This window comes from Guillardia theta (genome assembly GCF_000315625.1).
Source record: "Guillardia theta CCMP2712 unplaced genomic scaffold GUITHscaffold_103, whole genome shotgun sequence".
NCBI classification, from domain to species: Eukaryota; class Cryptophyceae; order Pyrenomonadales; family Geminigeraceae; genus Guillardia; species Guillardia theta.
The window spans coordinates 145,828-169,074 of NW_005434571.1; the positions used below are offsets into that span (position 1 = coordinate 145,828).

The 23,247-nt window shown below is 52.4% G+C and overlaps 4 protein-coding genes across 4 annotated transcripts; 2 read left to right on the forward strand and 2 right to left on the reverse strand.

The window, feature by feature from the left end:
* Positions 1-642: 642 nt before the first annotated feature.
* On the forward strand, positions 643-906 carry GUITHDRAFT_45762 (hypothetical protein; the record flags this gene model as incomplete). Its single annotated transcript, XM_005823759.1, has 1 exon — positions 643-906. A coding segment is annotated over one exon (264 nt), but the record flags the coding sequence as incomplete, so codon positions are not given.
* A 13,757-nt stretch (positions 907-14,663) lies between these two features.
* GUITHDRAFT_117003 (hypothetical protein) lies at positions 14,664-15,131 on the reverse strand (the record flags this gene model as incomplete). The annotated part of the gene is made up of 1 exon (XM_005823760.1): positions 14,664-15,131. The coding sequence occupies one exon, from the start codon at positions 15,129-15,131 to the stop codon at positions 14,664-14,666; it is 468 nt and encodes a 155-aa protein (XP_005823817.1).
* Positions 15,132-21,042: 5,911 nt separating this feature from the next.
* GUITHDRAFT_155128 (hypothetical protein) lies at positions 21,043-21,516 on the reverse strand. The gene is made up of 2 exons (XM_005823761.1): positions 21,223-21,516; positions 21,043-21,162 (listed from the first exon to the last, which is right to left on the reverse strand). The coding sequence occupies exon 1, from the start codon at positions 21,492-21,494 to the stop codon at positions 21,282-21,284; it is 213 nt and encodes a 70-aa protein (XP_005823818.1). The 5' UTR covers positions 21,495-21,516; the 3' UTR covers positions 21,043-21,162; positions 21,223-21,281.
* A 1,174-nt stretch (positions 21,517-22,690) lies between these two features.
* Positions 22,691-23,137, forward strand: GUITHDRAFT_117005 (hypothetical protein; the record flags this gene model as incomplete). Its single annotated transcript, XM_005823762.1, has 1 exon — positions 22,691-23,137. The coding sequence occupies one exon, from the start codon at positions 22,691-22,693 to the stop codon at positions 23,135-23,137; it is 447 nt and encodes a 148-aa protein (XP_005823819.1).
* Between the last annotated feature and the right edge of the window lie 110 nt (positions 23,138-23,247).

Sequence of the window (23,247 nt, forward strand, 5' to 3'; positions counted from 1 at the left end):
TTCCTCTCCCTCATTGCGTCATTCCCCTTGTCAAGTCCCCTTCCCGCCATTGTGCCCCTCCTCCGATTTCCCTCAAGAGCTCCGAGGCAAGCTCGGTCCCTGCCCTTCGGTTTGTCAGGGAAACAATGGCGTAGGGAGAATGTGGGGGCAACCGCCAAGGCGCTGGAATGCCGAGCAGGTGGGGAGAGGAGGAAGGAGGAGGCAGAGCATGAACACAAGAGTCTTGTCCCTCCCTCCTTGTCGTTCCTTCCACATCCTCTGCACTCACCCTCGTGCTAATGCATGGAGCTTGCTCGCAAGTACCTGATCCCGGTGACCCCTTCTCTCCTCTCCAGGAGCTTCGAGACATTCGGGATGCTGGCAACTTCAATGCAAACCTGCAGTCTGGATTATGTGAAGGCTCATTTGTAAATTGTCCATCAGTGACCAAGTTGCAGACGACCATGGCGCGCTCAAGCTACATCGCAAGCGCACTGATGCCAACCATGGAACAAGCTTCATAGAGTTTGCACAGGGAGATCAGGTATGGTAGCAAGCTGCTCCTGCATACTATTTGCTCTACTCGACATCTGTTCTTTTGATCGAAATTGTCTTTGACTGCTCTTCTTCATGCAGTACTTCGGTGGAGTCGTCGCAGGACTGAAGCATGGGAAGGGGACGTACGTTTGGGCGAACGGCTCAAAGTATGAAGGAGAATGGAGGAGGAATGTGCCTCATGGTCAAGGATACTACGAGTGGCCTGACGGCGAGAAGTTTGAGGGCTCATTCTCATATGGAAGGAGGAGCGGGGCAGGCATGTACAAATTTGCCAACGGGTCGAGTTTCGTTGGAACGTTCAAGGACGACAAGGCTGTGGGGAAAGGCATCTGTACCTTGGCAGGAGGGAGGAGCTTCCATGGCGACTACGCGCTGTTTGCTGCCTACTTGCAGTCAGCTGAGCTGCGAAGGCAGAGGGGGACGTCGGACCAATGGCCGCCAGTCAAGGTACGCGCTAGGTACATATGACGTTGCCTGGAGTCTGACACGGCTCTCAGTGGGGATCGAGTAGCGATCTCATGCGGAATCCGCCATGGACAGGATTCACAGCTGTCCGGAGCGGGGAGAGGCACAAGGCGTTCCAAGGAACGAGGCCGAAGCTCGAAGACCCTGTCCTCTCCCTCCGCTCGTTCGCGCTGAACTGGCCGGAGCCTCCCTTCTCCCATGTTGAGGCTCTGGACCTCGAGCTCTCGTCGAGGAGGAGGAGGAGAGGGAGGATGCCGACCAAGAAGTTTGCTGAGCGATGGCCGTTCACGTCGTCGGTCTCAGTGCTGGATGAGGGGGTGGTGGATGACTCGGGCCCTGAACACGCCGACCTGAGCTTCCTCAAGGCCGGAGAGTTCTGTGAGTGTCAGCTGCTGGAGCTGGAGCCCAGCTGGCTGGGGATGGCGGACAAGAGGGGGAAGATCGTGCTGAGTGAGAGCGGATGCTACATGCGAGTAAGGATAGAGCTGGTCGAGGTCGTGTGGCCCGGGTTCACTGAAACTCAGTTCCCGCTCGTTCTCTGCAAGGTGAAGCTGGTAGGTCTGAGCGATAAGGAGCCTCTGCAGTGGGTGCCGGGGAGCCGCCTCCGGCCGTGCATGGCCGGGAAGGATGCGAGCAACGGGCAATGGCAGGGATGGATAGTCAAGGATTCACCATGTGGGGAGTACAAGGACGGCGAGTTCTACGAGAAAGAAGGGCTTGTGAAGCAAGGGAGTCGAGTGGAGTGTCTGTTTCCTGTACAGGTGCTGGAGGAGGGGGCAGGGCTGGAGGATAGTGTCCTCTCCTTCCGGCCGTCCCTCGTTGCCTGCGCGGCTGAGAGCGCTGCGATGGGGCTGGTGAGGAGGGGGGATCCAACAGGGGACGGGCTGTGGGTAACTTATAGCAGGGATAGCTTGCTCCATGCTCCCTTGCTGCTGGCAAAGACGAGCATGTGGGAAGTCCTCGCAAGCCGCGTGCTCGGCAGTGTTGTCTTCCTGTCACTGGTGGTGAAGGAACTGGGGCCTGATGCACTTTGTGACATGCTGGATGAGTGCTATATGTGGATGCTGAATGAAAACACTCTCTCCTCGCAGGGGATCGTGCGGAGCGATGACGAGCAGCATCGCGATCTCCTGCAGGGCTCGTCCGCCAGGGTCTTGCAGCACCATCGGTTCTTCGCCCACTGGCACCGTGAGAAGCTCCGCAGGCATCCGCTGGCGAAAGTGGCGGAGGAGAGCAAGCTTGGGTCTCTGCAAGAGCTTCACGATCGCATGTTCGGAGTAGATGGAGTGCTGCAGCACGCAAAGCAAGTGCTGAGGAGATGCGCGCGAGACCGTGAGATGCCTGTTTCAGATCGACTCGTCCTCCTCCAGATGTCTCGGAATGTCAATCACATCAAGGGTCTGCGGTTCTTCGAGGACAAAGTGCAGATGGTAAACGAGCATCTGCTTGAGATCTCCAACGCTCTATCTCGCTTCGAGCTTGAGCCGAGACAGTCTCGATTGCTCAAGAGCGGCTTCCTCAATGTTGCTTGCAAGCCCCACGCGAACCCAGCTGAAGTTTGCTCGAAGATCGATTCTTACGCTCTCCTCGCTCGTCAAGAGCTGGAACATGATGCCCACGAAGCTATTGTACAGGTTGAGCTCACTGTCACTTTCCAGCAAGACTTGATCCCCGAGATTGCGTTTCGAATCATTCAGCTCCTCCGCGCACGAATCGACAAGGATGCTGTAAAACTGCGCCTGATACGAGCAGAGCCGTCGTTTTCCACTGATATCGACATGGTGTTTACAAGAACAATCTTGTATGTGTCAATCTACAACATCCAAGACCCCAAACTAGTCTGTGAAGACATCGCCAGAGACTTTCTGGGTGGAAGGAGTGAGTTTGCCAAGGTTTGCCGGGATCGGTTCCTTCTTGGATCGATCAAAGTGGTTCATCCGAGCATCTTTCTGCACCTGCTCTTCAAGAAACCGATCCTAGCACCAGCAAGAGACATTCTGCTCGAGATGCCGAGGGTTGAGAGCATCTGCAGACAAGATTTGTTGCGAGCTTATCCGTCAATGGCAGAGAGGGAGATCGAGGAGGTGGTGGCCAAGATTCGTCTGCTGAAGCTCCTCCGAGAGGATTTGTGCGATGCGATGGAGCTGTCAAGGGATGTCATTCGAGCGATCAACCTGCTGCCCTGTAAGTCTCGCGCGACATTCGAGGTCTTCTGTGAGAAGGAGAACTTTGAAGACTCGCACATTGCTGGACCAGTCAAGACGTTTTGTGCGTCTGTTCACAGCGGAGAGAGTAAGGTTAGAGAAGGGCAGGTACTCGCTGCCTTCGAGTACGTCGTCGATGTCAAAGTTGAGATCGGGTTCAAACCGGTCAGATCCTTCCCTCTATGGCAAGATGTGGATATGAATTGTGTCAGTAGTGGGGCTGATACACACAGTGAAAGGCTCAGTCTGTCTCAGTTTGTAGTCCCTGCCTTGACAAGCTTGTTGTGTAGCCGTCAAGTTTGCCTCAACTACCGTGACTCCCATCTCAACGGTTTTCGACAGACGTTTTCTGACTACGGAAATCCCCAGCTCTGGCGTGCTGATAGAGCGCTAGATGACGTGGATCGATATGAGGAATCGAGGATGCAGGTGGAAGTAGTTGTGTTGGGAGGTGACAGCTACGAGCTCGAGGGCAAGAGGAAGTTCAAACTCAAGGCTGAGAAAGACTGCGACTTCCGTGTCAGGTTTTGGAGGGGAGACGTTGCGGAGACAAACTCCATGACCCGACCGAGCGATCGGACGTACCCGGTCATGACGGGAGATGTTGCCTTGTTGGAGGGCGTTTACTCAGCCGCTGAGCTTCTGTCGCACGTGCAATCTCAGCTTTCTGCGATGAAATGGAAAGACGGAGACTTTGAGTTTGCTTCTCAGGTCAGTCAGAGCTGGATCCAATGGTCCTGCTCCGTTGACGATGACGGGAAAGTCAAGATTCTTGTCCTAACTGATAGATACCTGAGGTTTGAATTGCAATTCGTCAACATGCGTTTGATGGAGATTTTGGGGTTTGATACATCCTCCCACTCGATACAGAGCAGTGCTTGTACACGGCAATCGTTCCAAGACAAGCTGGTTGACAGTGATGTTGGTTATGTAGAGAATGTTTGGACGACATTCGTTGGAGGGCATTACACGATTCTGCATCCTCCAAATATGGTTGTGAGGGGGAATCATCTGAAAACAAACGGAAGGTACAGCTACAAAGACGTATTAGAGCTACCAGCAGATGTTTTCAAGTCGGTCTTCATTCCTCGTCGTTCCGAGACACAAGTCATATTCCTTCGCACAACGGAATTCTGCCTTGACAAGAACTTTCTTCACAGCTGTTCCAGAGGAGCAGTTCCTTTGTCAGCATCTTGCGTTCTTGGGCTCAACCGTGACGGCTCGGGTAGGCAGGTGTTTGACTCCCTCCTGTATGACCACCTTGCTTCTCAAGACGCGGCTGGCTCGTGTCACCTAGTGCAGTATGACTCGATGTTTGTTGAATCTGCCTTCGATGTCAGTGCTGGTCTTCAGTCTTTCAATCTCCTCTTCGCACGATTGAATGTTGTCTGGAATGAACTTCACGACTACAACGATCGGCTTGTTCGATTGATCGACGTCATAGAGCTCGGAGATCATGTCGAAGATGACCATGACGATCTTGATTGTTACAGTGCGCAGCAATGTTATCTCTGCTGGAAGCTGCTGCGAGATGAGTACGCTCAAAGAGAACAGAGCTGCATGCACGGCCTGGCGCTGAAGAATTGTTTGGACGAGACATGTAAAGGTCTTGTGAACGCATCTGAAAACAGTATGATGACAGCCATTGACTCTTCACTGCAAGAAAGAAGAGAAAGGTCATCTTTAGCTCATCACACATTTATCAACAGCATGTCAGCTGGAAGTTGTGTTGTTCTGGACAACTTTGCTTTTGCTGAGAAGGCTGTGAAAGAACTATACAGTCTGATCCGCGCCCATAGTGGCGGCAGTGATGATTTGTCCTTCGATGCCAGCTTCAAGTTTCTCAATCATTGCAAACCTTTTGTATCATACTCCTGCCAGCGGACAAGACAGTTTGAACTGCAATTGATGTTGTCTTCCTTGTACGCCTTGCAGGATGTCAGGGGGTCAAGAGACCGTACCATGTACGAGTTGACGAGGATGACGTTTGGGCCCAACTTCTCCCTTGCTCCTCTCATCTTCATCTGCGGAAAGGCTGGATCAGGAAAGAGTGTGCTGCTGGCGAGGTTGGTTTCAAACATGACAACAGAGTCCAAGGACGGTGGACTGTCTTGGAACAAATCAGAAAATACGATACATGTCTTCTACTTCCGGGAGGCGATGCAGCCGCTGAATCAAGTCCTTGTGTATTTGGCTGACGAGCTTGCTTTCTCTAACAGCGAGTCTTCATTCCCACAGCCGTCCAACGGGATTTCTTACGGGAACTTTGAGGAGTTGCTGAATGCCTCCGAGATGAAATTTCTCAATGAGATTAGCAACCTTGTTTACCGCGGCGTCAATATCAAGATGTACATTGATGGCCTTGACGCTCAACAGGTGAAGAGGCTGAGTGCCATCGTTGTACATGTTTACAGCAACATCCTCCTGCCTATTAAAGAATCAAGAAATTTCAGAGATGGTCCTTCGATCCAATTCTTCATCACTGGTTGTGACCCTTGTGTTATCGAGAACTTCTCTACCAAAGTTGTTGAGTTGGCTCAGCTTGACAAGAATGAGGTGAAGGCGATCGCATCGTTCTGGTTGAAGTTGCTTGTTCCGCAACCTTGTACCACGCAAGCTGAGTTTGCTAATCTGTTGGATGAAATTCTGCAAGCAACACAGAAGCTTGCAACACTCCCATCTCATCTTGTTTACCTAGCAAACGAGATCTCAATGAAAGTCCGCGAAGCTGTCTTTGGCGACAAGACGTGGAACAAGAGCGTTCAAAATGTTGTGAAGGGGATGCGGCTGAAAGTGCATGAAGACATACGAATTCATCTACTCAACAAGTTAAAACATCTTGAGGAGAAGATTGGCTATCTGACCGTCAAGTGGTGCTTGCTGCATCTGATCGCCTCCAACGATGTTCTCCATAAGAGGGAGTTGCAACGGCGAGCTAGAGAGTCGCTGCAGGGAGTGAAGGTGTGGAGGAACAAGACGACCGGAAAAGACGAAATCATCTTTGAGGTGCGCAAGAATCAAAACTTGTACTTTATCATACTCGCAAGCAGTCAGGAGATCATCTGGAACCACTACAAGGATGCCAAGAAGCGTGCAGAGCAAATCCTCTCAGAGTCCTTTGAATTCCCTGGAGTCCTTTGGTGCAGCGACGCTGAGATTGACCTGCTACTGACCAACCTTCGACCCTTCCTGTCCACAAGCAGCTTGCTAGTCAACACACGCACCGCGAGCAGAGTTCTGAATGAGACCCCTAGCAACTCGTGTGTTGTCCTCACCAACCTTTCCTTCCGGGAGCTCGTGATTGCCCGCTACGACCCGGTCGGCTCCATGAAGAGGACTGAGGATGGGCACATGCTGGTAGACAGACATGGAGTTGGTTGGGACGGGGTGAATGTATGGAGAGTGTCGAAGCAGACATGGCTGAATGAACTCGTCGTTGCTCCGAAAGCTATCATGGACTCTGATGACCGTCTGCTGGACAAGTCGCTAACGATGCCGCGAGCAGCGGAAGGGAAGGCGCCACTGATCAAACTCACGAATGCTGGAAACTTCTTACAGTCCCTCGACGATGATTTTATCTGGCACTTGCACAAGTTTGGACAGGTTCTCTCTCTGTTGCCTGGACTGCAGATTGAGAAGAAAGAGTTTGTCGCCAAGTCTCAATTGCAACCTTTTATCTCCTCTAGATTCTTGCACGATGAGAAACTCCTCTGTGTCTTCTCCTCCAAACTGAAGAAAACAAGCTCATCGTCATTGGACCTGACGGGCAATGGAAACATCCTTGAAATGGAAAGCGTCAGTGAAGTATCCCTCGGAAAGACTGCTTGCTTTCTTGTTGCAACAGATGCAAACTCTGGAAAGCGAACTCATGGAAGGTATGTGATTGAAGACCACGATGACTTGCTGAAAACCTCAAAGTGGTCTTGTAATTTCACATGCAACACGTCTGCTCTGTCTCGGCTGAAAACAATGGATGTAAGAAAGGTACAGAGCTTTGCTGCTGGTCTAGACTTTTCTCTGTTTGGCAAGCACGAGAACTACATCATGACAGGAGGGAGTGGCAACAACAATCTTAAGAAGTTTTCTTCCATCAGAACAAAACTTTACAAGTTAAAGGAACAAGAGGACGCATCGTTGTTTCTCTACGAGGGCAGGGCTGTGAAGTTGACATGCCGGGATGTGAATGGCAAGAAGGATGCTGTTGACCTGGTATATGCCGACACCGGCGAGGTCTTGTGGCGAAAGACCAAACCATGGTTCTCGGTGCGTGTTGGTGGGCCTCTCATTATCTACTTCACGTCATATGAGTCGAGCGTACCGGGAGGCAAGACAGTAGAAGAGATCGTCTCCGACAACCTCGGGACGGTGCATCTGGTCACAGAAGCTTCACAGCGAAACAGCAAGCAGAGCCTGCACGCTCATTTCTTTCATGTTGACAACTACCTCCGCGCCATAGACGAGCTGAAGGCGAACGGCATCGTGTTCAAAGTAGATCAGGAGAGCAGCAAGGTTGCAAGGAGTGCGATCAGCGTGTGGCTGATCTTGAAGAGCAAAGAGACTCCCTTTCATGTCAAACATTGGTGCTACACGTTCCGAAACGTCAAACAAGTCGATCTCTTCGATCAGAGCTGGCACTCGCTCTTCATATCCGTTGACAACGAGATTTTGCTCTTCCTCGATGGTGACTGTCGCATCTCCCCAGCGCTACCGGAGGGCTACACGACTGGCCCTGACCCGGACGACTTTGTTCTCTCGATGAGTAACTTCTACCACCTCGGCTGTTTCAGCGGCTACTTCAACAACCTTACCTTCTACGAAAGAAACCTCTCGATACAAGAAGGGATAGCAATGACGACACTGACAGAGGCCTACGCCTCTTCTCAGCAGATCAAGTACGACGCGGAGGCAGAAGGGGAGGTAGCACGGCAGGAGCTGGACTCGGTGACGACGACGTATGAGGAGGTCATCAAGGAGGATGCACCCCGAGCCTACTGGGCCATGCAGGAGACCGATGGGTTCAAGTGCACCGATCACGCTCCTGATGCAAGAGAGAACAAGTCGAAGCAGCAGCAGCAGCAGCAGCAGCAGCAGCAGCAGCAGCAGCAGCAGCAGCAGCAGCAGCAGCAGCAGCAGCAGCAGCAGAAGCGCGACCTCACCTTCGAGTCGAAGCATGATGGGGGGGTCCTCAAGGGTGACAAGGGGCCTCCATCGCTCCAATGCTGCTCCGTCTCCTTGCAGGTGAATTACTTGACGTCTATGAAGCTTGTGCGCCGTCCGCTGACGTGAGTGTCTGGCAGGGAGGAGCGATGAGAGGAAGGGATGGCGAGATGTGCGATCAGCGAGCTATGAAGGGGAGGGCGCAGCTGAGATTTACCACTGTGGAGCTCCGTGACCTGACGATAGAGACTTGGATTCGGAGGAATGTCTTGTCGTTGAACACGTCGGAGACAATCGTCAGCTCGAGCAACGAAGCAAACATGACCGACGGCGACTTCTTCTGGTCCCTCGACAAGACTGGAGGTATCAACTTCCACATCGTCGGCCATGAGCGTTCTGTCGGGCCCTGCCCTGTGGGGAAGATTGACGATGTGGAGTGGCATCATATCGCAGTTGTGCGATCGTCGGACCCTTCTGTTGTCAACAACTGGATGTTCTACAAGGACGGACATCTTGTGTGGAGTACGCGGCACGAGGGCGTTCCGATATTTCATCCCTTCACCAACATCCTCATAGGCAAGCGGCACGGAGAGTTCTGGGGAGGGGACAGGAAGTGGAGACCAGGAGTCGGGGATCAGACCTGCCTGCAAGCAAGCCTCTGCCACCTTGCGGTTTACAACCATGCTGTAAGGGCAGAGAGACTGTATCTCCATTACGCGTTTGAGGGGAAAGACAGCAAGGGTGAGATCACTGACAATGATGCAAAGAAGACAACGAGTATTGTCAAGCTTAACAAAGACAAGAGAGAGGAGCAGGAGGGTCGAGATCTGCTTTTGCCGCCTCGTCCTCCTGCTGGAGGTTTGACTCTGACGGCGCACAGGCGGGAGAGGTTCACGACGAAGTTGTGGAGCAGAACAAACGTCATGACATCGGCAGATGTCTCGTCGTTCTATGAGAGTCTGCAGCAGAACAACATCTGGAAACTCACGCGGCGAATGTTCTCTCCTACGATATCTGGAGAGAACTTCAATCGGGATGATGCGGTAGGAAACAGCACTTTGAATGTTCACCCCCCCGCAAGCTTCGCCACTAGCCTCGCTAGAAACCTGCTGGAGGAAACGGCTCAGAGCATGTTGGAGACAGGAATCAAGACTGCAGACCCGGTGAGACGTGTTAACGATAGACATGTTTCATGTTCATGACCTACATATTCCGTGTTCATCGTAGTCATATTACATGTTCTTGATGACCATGTTGTGTGTTCGTGACAGTCTTGATGTATGATTGTCCAGAGGTGGTGACGATTGACCGTGACATGCAGGAAGGACTCGGGTTATGGAGCTGTGCGTCCTATTTTTCCCTCGAAGAGCTGCCGAGACTTGCGATCGTGTGCAGGAGGTGGAAGACTTTGGGAGAAATGCTGTCAAACCTGTGCTTCCTTGTACGGTCGATCATCTTGCTAGGGCTCGAGAACACCTTGCTCAGTTTCGAGCTGGCGATTCATTGCATGAACGTGCAGGAGAGCTCGAGCGACGAGCTGTCAGCTGCCAAAGTTGTCCTCAACTCTCACCGAAACTTCCTGATCGAGATGCGATCGCTGAGCCAACGAGGAAAGCTGAGCAAAGTGCAGATTGCGGACTTTGCAATCAAGAGGAAACTGAAATCTGTGCAAGATGTTGGGTATGTCATCTCAGACACGATCTACAAGGCCCAGAGGATACTGGGAAGCAACAGTAGGAGGGAGTCGATGACTGTTCAACAGCTCATGGACGTCAACTTGGAGGTAGAGGCCTACCGTCACCGTCTGGCTGCTGTGCAGGAACTCGGGCTGATTGCTTGCGGGCCATTCGATGACAAGACGTTCCACTCCATCCTTGATCAGCTCAGTGAGTGGAAGCAGCGGAACCTTGTTTCTCTTCGTGATCTCGTTCAAGTTGCCAAGAGCTCCCAAGCGGGAGATCGCAACGAGGTTGACGGCAAGGTGGCGACGCTGGTCACCATGACAACTGCAGAGGATCATATGCAGCAACGTGCGCATGTCCGGCTTGTCTGCGATGTCTCGTTCGGTTCCTCCCTCCAGCAGTTGGTTGTCTCGGTAGCTCGACAGGCGAACCGCAGCAAAGAAAGGTCCTGGACCTGTCACATCGTGAGGGTGGAGCCTTTTTTCCCCACTGCTCCTTCACAGCCTGGCGTGCTGATAGTCCTCGACACTGTGAAACAGGAAGCAGAGTCTGTCATAGCAGACCTCCGCCTGCTCCCCACTCGATTCCTCAGCGTCTCTAGCTGTGAAGAACCCTCCTCCTTCCTCTCCCTCTTCCTCCTCCCTCACGAGTCCCTAGCTCTCACCCAAGAGCGCAAGGTGCAACTGGCTCAGGCCTTGCACAAGGATCTGACGCTGGTGACCGGAGCCTCCTGTACCCCGCACGTGCTGATGGAGAGGAACAACGTGGTGCTAGTGGAGCTACTTGATGGAGACTTGAAGCCCCTCACGCAAGACAAACTGCGTCAGGCTCATCAGCTGCTCAGCGCGGAACTTGCCAACAGCTCGAGCAAATTCATGACGGGGACGGTGTCGAGAAGGGTTGTTGCTATCAGAGCTTTCTCAGCATGGTTGCCACGTCACAGCTGGAGCTCAGGTAACGACGTGATGACGAGCATGGACGTGGATGGGCCGATACTGGACGTGAGGAGTAACTTCGGAGATCTTGTGTGTGAGAGGAGACTATTGGACAGCATCATTCTCCCTGCATGCCGCAAGTACATCAAGGCAAAGACGAGCGACCTTGGGTGGATAGACTTGTGTTATGGAGGGTCCGAACAGATCGAATGGATGGAAACCGATCTCCGGCGGCTTCATCGGGAAGCTTTCATGCGCTCGTCTCCTCGCCTTGTGGGAGGCTGGCTAGACGTCGGTCTTTCGATAACTGTGATAGGAGAGAATGAAGGAATGGCTGTCGAAGACAATGAAGCTGAGGGGGAGGAAGAGATCAACCCTTTGATGCACTGGCTTGCGTTTTCTCGTGAGGAGCAAGCGGAGCCAAGAGTGTTCGATGGGCTGATGATGAAGAGAACGAAGACGTTTGTTGAGGATGAAAACTTCCTTGGTCTACCTCAGTCAGCTCGTTCAAGTATGATGTACTTTGCTGAAGATGAGGAGTCATGGGATGCGACGATGCAGGAGGTGGAGGAGACTTTGGGAGTGGGTCGATGCAGGATGTTTGATACGAATGTCCTTGGGTACTCTGCCCCAGTCAAGACTATCCTGAAGAAGCTGAGGGAGTGGAAGAGAGATTTGATCCTTGACTTGCAAGCTCAACGTGCGTTTCACGACTCCAGCAAGTTTGTGAGCGAGGACTCAAAGATTCTGTCAAACTTCATGACAAGAGCTTCTGAAGTTTCCGTCCGTCAAAGGCTTTACTCGGCGAGGCAGAAACGCAAGCTCATGAGCTACTGGCTCCTCTTGAAAGAGCACTACGACCGGAACGCGTCCCTGAGGCCCTCCAAGGCTGAGCTCGAAGACTGGGCTGAGATCCAAGAGCTGATGAACGACCCCTTCCTCCTCTCCCTCTCCAGAGAAGACGCAACTTCAGGCGTTCACGGAATTCTCGATGGAGACGGCTTCACTTGCCCGGAGCAGGGCAACCCGATCCTTGCTGCCCATGGGCTGAAGGTAGAAGGAGCTGAGTTCCTTGTCCTGGCAGCAGAGATGGTCGCTAGAGTTTGTTCTGCCTACTCATCAGGTCATAGCTGGAGTGAGTCACAATCTTTGGTGCCGTACATGTCATTCTTGAAGAGGAGAGAACGACAGGCCCAGTATCTAGTCAAGTACGCTGAACCCTTTCTAGAGCCCGAGGTTGTCATCAGTAAGACCTTCCCTCCCCACAAGGGGATGAGAGTGTACTCCCCGTCGGAAGCTAGGGTTGGCGAGGTCGTGAAGGAGGCGGAGGGCTACGGGATACGTTGGCTGGACGAGGAAGGGGACACAGTCTCCAATCTAGTTTGGAAGACTAGCTCGCAGGCGACTTCTCGTTACGTTTCCAAGACTCAGTACACTCAGAATCGAGCTGGGGAATATCGGGTGAGCACCCCAAACTTTTGTGTGTTTCACCGGTTGAGGGCAGCAATTTTGAAATCTTTCAAGCACGAAGGGCAAGCGTCCGTCTTTGTTCTCACAGGAGACAACTGCACCGGCAAGACGGTTGTTGCTGCTAAGATGATCTTCAGCCTCTTGGAAGAGAAGCACCTGCAGGAGTCCAAGAGGTTGATATCCTTTCTTTTCGTTCCCGGAGGATGCTTCTTCTTCTCCGGCTCCTTGTCCTCGTTCGAGCAGTCGCCGGCAACGCTGCTTGAGAAGGTTTATTTCGATATCTGCAATCAGGTCCAAGGTGCGCAGCAGCTGCTCCAGGAAGACGCGTTCCTGCAGACAGAGTACAGCTTCTTTGATGTTGCAGACGTTAAGTCCTACTATCCGTCGGATGTTGCGCTGGAGCACAAGGACGTGGTTGAGAGGAGGAAGTACGAGAACGTGAAACTGAGATTCTACAAGCTCATGCTGTACATAGCATTGCAAGAGAGTTCGAGGATACAGCAAATTCTCGTCGTGTTTGATGGTCTTTCCTCATCTTCGATTGCTGTTCTGAAAAGGACATTTGATCATCTGTCTTCAAACATCTTGCAGCCTCTAAGAAAGATGGGACTCAGCAAACTCAACGTAGCAACTCTCATGACCGGAACGGAAAGACTTCACAGTGACGATTCAGCAAAAATCCCAGGTAAATTTCATATCGAGAAGCTGCTGAAGAGTGAGAAAGAAGCCCTTATCCTTCAGAAGCTGGTAAAGAACCCTGAGATGATCATCGCGCAGCAGTTCCACGAGAGTCTTCAACCGTTGTTGAATGCGCTGATTGAGAAGGAAGACAGCGAAAATGTTCTGTTCCTCTCAGCAGTCTGTCGGCGAATCGCAAGATTGACTCAGGAAAAGAAACTTGTCCACATCCAAGAATGCCCGACGACTCTGAGAGACCTCTTCATCAAGTCGATTGTCCGGCCCATGGAAACTCGCTTCGGCCGGCACGTAGTGCAAGCCTTACTCCTCAGCCTGTTGTGTTGCCCTGAAGGAATTCCAGTATCTGATTGCAAACAGATGCTGCAGCAGTACCTCTCGCCGCACCAGACTTCTGGTTATATCCCTATGAATGACCTTGCGTTCTACCAGATCGTGGCTGAATTCCAGGACTTTATGACTCCCTTGCATTCCAACTGCTGCAGGCTCAGTTTCAAGCATGATTTCATTAGCAAGCTTGTACTGCAGCATTACTCGATCGCCACATTCGAGGACCAAGTCATCACTGCGACAAAGGAATCCAAGAAAGAGACGTTGGAGGTCGACAACTCAGGGTACGTCTTCATTCCCGGGCAAGTATGGTCGAAGCACAAGGATGAGGTACAGGTACAGCTTTACGTGAAGGAGAGTAGCGAGCTATCTGTCATCGACCATCCTCTCTACCATGTTCGCTTCCTGCAGGAGGTAGAGGTTGTCACTGAAGAGTCCTACGACCTTGAGCCGGTTGACAAGCCCAAGATCCGTCGAGCTCTCAACATCCCGGTTGTACCTAAGGGCGTCGGCCAGGCCTGGCCCTTCGTGCAGGCGCCTGACCTTCGTGACCGGATCCTTCAACGGCCGTTGCTCAGCGTTGCATCTCACAGCTCCGATGACTCTCACCATCGCAGTAGCGTCTTGCGCGGCTTCCCGTCTGTTCCAGAGAAGCGCTACTCCCTCACGGCTTTCTCAGCTCAGGCCAACCGCCCCGATCGTTGGAGCAAGGCAGAGGGTCTCAACCCAGGTCCTCCCTCCTTCCTGTACCCTAGCAAACCTGAGAAGAGGGTTGAGGTGCCGCGAGTGAAGCCGTCTCCCTCTCTCACAGCGTCACACTGGTCTCTTCCTGGATTCCCTCCCACGTACTCTTGGCAGGACGACAATAGCGAGGATGTTGCCAAGCAGAACAACAGAGAGCGAGTGAAAGCGTACATGACAAGGAGAAAGCAGGATGTGTTCGGCGAACGTTGATGAGAATGCAAGCAGAGGTCAGCGAGTGGTAGAAGACAATGTGTGATTGATTGTTGTTAATAGTCTTCATGTTCAGTGATCCTAAACTTCAGTAAAGTTGATGCCTATCATATATCGCCCCTTCGATCACAATGAGAAACATCTGGGGTTCGGTCCAGAACTTGATCTTACAAGTATCTTACACTACTCGCTTACATCTGTTGCCCAACAGTCGTACAAGGACAACTAATCAATCACGTACCTTTCATTCTTTTTCTCACACTCTCGATGTTGTTCAAAAGAAACGGTTTGCTCGGTTGTGGAAGATCGTCGAGTGGGCGTTTTTTGGCCTTTGAGAAGTACTCTTTCCTCAGGTAGAAACGATCCTTCTTCTTCGATTCGAACTCCAGCTTCAAGTCTTTCAGTATGATCGAGACTGATTTCTCCTTCCTGTAAATGGAAAGATCACTTTCGCTGCGTCCAATCCTAGCAAGATCTGCTGGTGTGATGTGCCTGCCCTGGTGCCTTAGCGAGATTCCAGCTATGGTGACTGGCTTGTCGCCTTGCTGCAACCTGGGCTGCCTCCTCAGGAACTCGAGCTGGTCTGGGATTGGGGATGAGCGGAGGACCATCTTGTTGAAATCCCTCACGCAGAATCCCACCACAGCACAAGTGCCATGAGAACATTTCTTAGCTGCTTTGCTCGTGTCACTGTCGGACATCGTAACACGGATATCAGCAAGCCCCGCCTCTCCGATGTCAAGCGAAGTGAAGAAGCGAATATCTCATCGCCGACAGGGAATATTCCATCGGCTGCCTTTCACAATCAGGTTTCTAAGGATAGGGAAACATATCAGAGTAGGTCAATGGCTGTCGCCTTGACCTCTAGCAGTCTGATAGTTGAACGCGTTGGTAACGCTGCGTGTTAGGAGGGTACCAAGAGGGGAATCTGCCTGTGCGGTCGATCGCACGTCACTGCTCGTGTAATTTTACTGGATTGTCTACCTTATGATGTTACATCGCCGATCAAATCAGACACCTCGTACCTACTGGAATATTTCCTAATGAGGCACATAGATTTTGTCATAGGTATATGAAGCCTGAATGGAGGTTGTCTTGAGCACGCCAACTTTTTTGAACCAATTTAACCAATGCCATGTGACTTTCTGTCTCAGTCACGAGGCACAAAAAGATAACGCGCATCTCAGAAACACTACCTACCCCACCCTCCGACCGCAAATTGATGGGGGAAACTGCCACCTACCTTTCCCCCTCTCTTCGCTGTCAAAGTACCCGTACCCTACCGAGAGTCATATTTCACTGAGCACCCTATGAGACACCCCAAGGTCTATCTTTACACCTGCTCACCACTGCTTGCGCCTGTTCTCGTGACCGCCTGCGCATCCGAGGTCACGTGCTCAGCGGCTGCCGCTGTCACTCGAATCGGAGCCATGTAACTGTGACCGTACAGTGACACTCCGACTCACGGCCCCCGTGTGTGCCGGGACCGTCCGATCGGACTCCCGGACGGGCTGCCCCGGGCCGGTGCCGGCCCGGGGCCGTGAACTTCGGAAGTCCGGGCCGTCGGAGCCGGGCCCGGCCGGCCCCGGGGCAGTCACGGACGGTGTCGGATGGCACTGAGCGGGCCGCGCGGCTCAGGCTGCGGCTGAGACCGCCTCAGTGAAACGAGGAGGCTGAGGCTCAGCAGCTTGACTCTGTGACCCTGACACTGTCGCACAGGCCAAACGGCGACTCGGAGAAGAGTCGAAGAAAAGACACTGCGGCGAGAACCAAACCCACTGATCCTCAGCGCGGCACTGCACTGCAGGACAATCCCCCCGCGCCACTGATGCCAGCCGCACGGATGTCGCTGTGGCGGCGCCGCCGAAGGAATGAGCCTGTGCCGCACTGACAGTGATACCGGAATGCACGGGCCCGCGATGATGGCCGGGCAGTGTACTACCGTAGGACACTGGCAGGGAGGCCTTGCCTGAGCTGACGTCGGAAAGATCCTGAGCCTCCGAGGCTGAACCGGATGCGTTTGCAAGTCGGATCACCCGGCTGAGACGTCCGAGTCAGCCGAGTCTTGTGAGGCCGAGAGACCATCCAGCGCTCAGCCGTTTCCTTGTTCCGAAGTTCAATTCGCCGAGCCTCGGAGCGATCCGCCAGCCACCGATTCTCAGGGCAGGCTAGTACGGCGCGCCGCCGCGGCGCGGCAGAGCACCGGCGGGAGCCGCGGCCGGCGCTGAACTTCAGGCTTGTGCCCCCCCGGTTGAACTTCCCGAGTCCGTTGATCCGAGGGCCGCGGGACTCGACTCGTCCGGGGATCATCGGGCGGCCCCGGCCCGATACGTGCCCAGGCTACCCGTACAGTGACCGGACCTGATCAGGACCGAACGGTACTAGGCTACCGTACGGTAGTACAGGCTACTGTACCAACTGATTTACTAACCGTTGAACCGGCAGCTTAACTCTGAACTTGCCAAGTCCGGAACTGAGCGGCCGCAGCCTGCAGTGCGGCGCTCGGCCACCGAGAACTGTCAGACACTGAGAGTGAGGTATCTTCAACCTGTTCGCCGCCAAGTAACAGCTTTCGATCAAGGATATTTTGGAAAGAGCTGTTTTGTCCTTCCATCCACCTATCGCAGAAAAGAACAAGCCTGCTCCCCTGGAATCATGGCACAGTGGTCAGTCTAGATGCAGTGAGAGTCTCAATGATGTCGCAAGCCTATAGTATCTGAGCCTGAAAGGATTACGTGCGTGGTCGGTCTCTGATTCAACACTATATCAGGCGATATGAGTATTGTGAAGAAGTCGATGCGCTTCAATCGGAATGACGAGTTCACCCTGTCCAGAACAAAGCAAGTTTGCTCGTGTAGGATTCCATACATAATATAGTGAAGGGTCATCTACTGGTCATGTATCAAAATGGTGAAATGTCAGGGTTCATCAGCTGAAAGCTCAGATCATCATGTTTTTATACATGTTAAATACTAGGGCATCTACTTCTACACATATCATTGTTACTAATGTCGCTTCCGGATTCCTCTGTGCATTCCAATAAGTTCTCTGCGGGGGGGCTAGGTTCAGGGCACACTACTTTTACACTCGCACTTAGGATCCTTTCCGTATAGCACGGTACTGATACCCTCCGAGTTGCTGAAACTGATTGGTCTTCACGAATGCAGTATCCAACAATCGCGCAGGTGCCGTGATTACAGCTTCTGCGCGTTGGTATAGCTTCGTATTGCTTTGGTTTGCAAGCAGAGGTCCGTATGAGCTTCATTTCACCAGCGCATCGGTGACTTGTTTCATGGACAACATCTACTTTGTCACAAATTTCATGTGATGTCGTGGTAGCGGTCGTCTGCATTCTTGTGTGGTAGCAGATAGGTGACCTCTATTTTATTAGCTCTAATGTCCTCGTGACCCCACGACCCCATTCAAGTTTACTACAATACTCCGAGCTACCCCTACCCCCTCATGGCCCACAAAAAGTACCTAATTTCGATATCCCAGATACACTTCAATGCAGCATGACCCATCCGCGTGACCAAAAGGTTCGATCATGTGTTCCACCCCCACCCCCTTGGACTGCTTCTGGTACCCTACCTAAATCATCGTGGAGGCTGAACCCCTGGCCCCAGTCAGATCTCTCCACCCCTCCTTTTCACAAGAATCACCGGTACTGCCAGCCTCTTGCACCGCTCACGGACCAGTAGAAGTGCATGGTTGAGGCCACGACCGTGGTCACGAGGGATACCTCTGAATGCTCACGTTTCAGGCTCCGGAAGGTGTCGAATGTCCGAAACGGTGTAACATAGGAACGACGGCCTGACCCGTGAATGAGGCTGTGACTGTCTTCTTCTCGTGACCCGCCTGACGGACGGGGGCCGTCGAACTCCGAAGGTGACAAAAGTGTCGCCACCCGGCCGTGTCGCGCCCGCAACCGTCTCACAGTCACCGGGCGGAGTCCGACGGTCGGACTCACAGGCTGACGGTCTACGGTCAGTGAATCGGATCCGTCACGCCGCCGGTTCCCGGCGGCCCCGGGGACCGGGCTCGCCGCAAGGCCCGGCCCCCGCAGGCTGCCAGCCGCGGAGGCTCACCGTGGCAGCATCTTCTTTGCTGATTGTTAACTTAACTTTGAGTAAAGACAAAGTTAAGTAGACCGCAGCCTGGCAGGGCTTTTTACTCAAAGTTAAGGCAGGGCGGCTGCGGCCGGGCCCGGCTCACTGAGTCAGGAGTCCGGCCGGGCCCGGCCAACTTGGCCCGGGCCCGGTGAGTGCGCGGCAGTTTGATTTGAAAGGGCGTGGGCTGATTGGGGGATGAGGCGTCGGTTAAGGCTAGATGGCAGTACCGCGAGGAATGGTGATAGGGGGGAGGGGAGGGAGGGGAAGGGGAAGAGGAAGAGGGAAGGATAATCTGAGCAATGAATGGGATACAAGGAGAGAAGGAACAGGGGAGGAGGATACAGATGCTGATGTGGAGATGGTGGAGACCCAAGGGGTTCAAGCACAGGATCCGAGGGAGCTTGACCCTGGGACGCTGGTAATGGTCGAACAAGGGAGCGAGGAGGGGAGGTTTAGAGGTACCATAGTGGATGGATGGGACGGTGCTCTGTTTCACGTGAGATACATGGACAAGCACAAGAAGGATGATGAGGTAAGTCGAGTGTCTGCATGGACATTGATGTACTGTGCTCAGTGATTCTGATACCGAACACGCTTGCAGATCGTTGAGATCAGCAGGATTTTCAAGCTGCGAAGAATGTGCAATAATCACATTCAGATTCAAAGCGTGAAGACATCGCATTCCAAATCAACGAATGACGCGCGGGTTGCCCCCCAGGATGTTCATGTTCAACTTCAGACGATCGTCGAGAACCATGAACCAACAAGCCGTCGGGATGTAACACTACTGATGGATCAGAATGCATCGTTGCCTGATTCTGCATCTGAAGATGAAGTTGTTAATGGCATGTTATATAAGGACAAAGAGGGGAATGCGGAGGAAAGGAACTTACACACTGAGGTAGAAACTCTGATCAATGAACTGAAGCTGAGGCGGGGGAGCAAAGGGGTTGCTTCCAGGAGTAAAGAGCTCGACCAGATACAGGAGTATCTCATGCAACAGAAGGAGAAGATGGAGAATGCTGTGAGAGTTGAGTTTGAGGTCGATGCACAGTTCGTTGGCTTGGTGGTCGGGAAACGAGGAAGCAACATCGCAAAGGCATCTGCTGTTGATGGAGTGGTCAAGATCGACGTGCAGGAGACAAGAGTTGCTATCATTGCTGAGTCTATGGAAGCAGCCGAGGCTGCAAGACAGATGCTTGAGTATAGGAGACTAAACATCCCTGTCGAGAGAAGAACTACTCGGCTTCTGGTGGGGAAGGGGGGTAAGAACTTGAAAGATCTTCAAAGCAGCTCGGGGGTGTCACGAATCAAGATCGATGATGGAAAAGGAATAATCGAGCTTCTTGGTACACAGATAGTTTTGTTTTTGACCACTGTATTTGTCATGTCATAACGAGTTTCCTGCAGGAAATAGCTCATCGCTTGAGAAAGCCCGTCGAGGGATTGAGTTGATTGCCCGATTCGTTTCTCAGCAAGATGAGTTCATTGAAGGATCAAGAGATTTGCACAGAGACGTGAATATGATGATTGGTAACTCTGTTCGGTCGGAGAGCCAGGGCGGGATGTTTTTTTCCTTGGTGGAAGGTGATGGTGAAAACGGAAATCAGTTCGTGTTCACTGATGAAGGGATGAACTATACAATAGAAGTGCTGAGTTCTAAACTTGGCTTGATTATTGGTCATCATGGGACGAAGATCAAACAGCTGAAGGAGGCTTCAAAGTGTGGTATTGAGATCGTGCGAGGGCAAGAAGAGATCAGCAAAATTTACATCACCGCGCTGAGTGATGACGCGGATCCTGACCTTGCGCTATCATTGATCAACAACATCGTACTGGATCCCCAGCCAGGACAAACATACGCACAGGCATCAATCACAAAAGTTGCAAACTTCGGGGTTTTTGTTGCGATCGGGGAAGGGAGAGAGGGGCTGCTGCATGTCTCCGATGTCCCGCTCATGAAGAGTGGAGCTATCAGTTATAATGTAGGACAGAAAGTGAATGTTGTAGTTACTAGCGTAGATGATCGCGGTAAGATTCGTCTCGGACTCATGCAACACGACGAGGACGGTATCTTGCCCGACTCGAATGGGATCCCCGTGAGAAAAAAGAAAGAGGCTTTAGGTCCGATTGCGAGCTCCTGCGTTGCTCCTTTCTCACCTCCCTACTGCAGATGTCCGCCAAGGAGAGGAATGGCCGGCGCTGCTCGGGCCCATGCAAGAAAGCCGAGATGAATGGTACGCGCGAATCAGGAGCCAGAGGAAAGACGCCAGCCATCTTCACGCCAACGCTTCCGTCCCCAGCAAGAACTTTCCCGCAGCCAAGGACTCGAACTCCTGGGATGAGAACTCGAGGACCAGGCCGCGGCAGCATGCTCCTGTCTCCTCTCCGGAGGCCCCTTCAGCTTCCATACCGCACACCCCGTCAGCTAACCGCAGCATCGGCCATACACCCACTGGCCCTCGCCATCTTGGAAGGAGCGCACAGATGGAGTCTACCGGGCCTACACGAAACAGGATGGAGCAGCCACGTACCTTTCGTGTGGCCGATGCAGACTACTCACGCGAGTACGTCCTTTATGCTCCCAAAGAGTCCGCGATGGGAAGAAGAGAAGGGGTTGGTGAGTCATTCAGACTCTCTGTGACCCTCTTCTTTTCTGAGCTGACTGACGTTGTCGTAGGCCTCTCGAGACCGTCTGATCGCGATGAGACAGAGGCAGGAGGTCAGGAGATCACGTCACTACGGCAGCGGGTGGCCCAGGCTCGCGGTAGGAGATGATTGAAGTTTTGAAGAAAGTTGGGGAGTTTTCTCGGATCCAATCTCGGTGTCATCGGCTATCATAGTACGGTATGCGGCGCGGCAGTGCAGAATGGCAGTTGAAACCGAGCCTCGGAACTTGAACCCTATTAGCCTCAGCCGCATGATGACGCAGTCAGTGACCTTGACTGCCATGATGAATCTTGACTTTCGGATGAAAGAGCCTCCGAGTCTCGTCTCGCTGCTGCCAGCGTCACGCGACCGGGGTCCGATGTTCGACTCACGCTGAGGAATCATTGACGGCGTACCGTTCTGGGTGGGCCGGGGCCCGGGCCCTGCAAGTTCCGGTTGAAGTTCACCTCACTGAGTCAGTCAGGCCGCAGGATTACACCTAGACGGACCGTGCAGCGGAAATCGGCCGAGTCCAGGAGGCTGACATGATGGTACCTGGGGTACCTCAGTAGCCTGGGTGGGGGTGGGATGGGGAGAGCTGCTACAACCATGAATCCTTGGGGATGTACGGGTCATTCACTCACTTAACAGGGTAGGGGTACTGTTTGGGGGTATTTGAACGATTGGTGGGTGGTAGCGAGATAATGGGGGTAAAGGCATAATGGGGGCGGGGGGTTGAATTTTATAGGGGTAGGGGTATGCAAGTTTCGCATAAGTACGGGTAATTCTGGCTATGTTTCGAAGGGGTGCTTTGTGGAATAATGAGTTTAAAAGGGTGGTGTAGGTGATGAAACGTAGTCATTTGTACCCACAAACCACAGGAACGCGAACGATGAGCGATGGGTAGACGAAGGGGACTAGGAAGAAGAGCAGGGAAAGGAGAGCGCGATGAGGATAAAGGCTTGAAAAGACACTTCCTAAGAATGATAGAAGCACGTTGTTAACCACACACATCTGTCAACAGGATAGTTGTCATTGGGTTGAAGTTTCTTGCAGTTTGGGGATTCAGTAGTTCTCGGATTCCATAGTGAGCGAAAGGGTCGGAAGCTCGTAGAACACATTTTGATCACAGTAGAAGAAAATAGTTGACATTGTTGCTTCAACGAAGATGTTCGTTTCACAAAGATCTTGATGGGAAAAACTCAAAGTAGTCTTTTCCTTTCTATGTGAAAATAGAAGAGGACTACAGAGGTGACGTGAACATAGAAAAACGACCTAAATGATCCGCACATTCCTGTCTTTGCATATAGATGTTTCATTACAATTTCTTTGTCGAGTTCTGAAGCTTTATCCTTCCAGATTATACTTCAAGCAGTTTTTGGGACGATTTGAAGTTTGAGACAATTTGGGAAGCATCTGAAAGGACGGTGGCAGGAAAAAGCTGCACCACGACAAGCAAACAAGGAATACAAAGCAGCTTTTGATAGAACCAAGCAAGAATGGTCTGGACCAAAAACTTTGAAGAGTTGAAAGATGATGACAGCGCTGCTAAATCATACTCAGCACCGACTTCTAAGTCCGGGCGGATGCTGGCGGAAGAAGAGCAGGGTTACTTCCCCAAAACCTCAATCGACATTGTCAGATCCAAAGGGAGCAAAGGGAACAGTCTTGTGGTCAGTGCGTTCAGGTCTGCGTGCGAGAGAGGGAAGGATATTGGAAAGAAACTTGGCTCGTTTACACACGAGTTGCATCTTCCGAGTTTGCAGCACTTGTTGTCTAAGGGTAGCGAGGGCGACAAGATCGACAGGAAGAAGAGCGCAGCCGACATGCATGTTGAGCTGATCGAGACATTCTTGAAAGCACAGAGAGATGGTGGAGTGAAGCTTGTACACGAAGAACGGGACGAATTCCAAGACAGCATCGCTGTCGGCGACGAATGCTGCTAGTGTCAATACCCAGAATAGGTATGGGACGAGCAAGCATGCAGATCAGAACCCTTGTTCAAGTCCAATTTTGCTTCAGGCTCTGTAAAATCAATTTTCCCACGTGCTTTGGA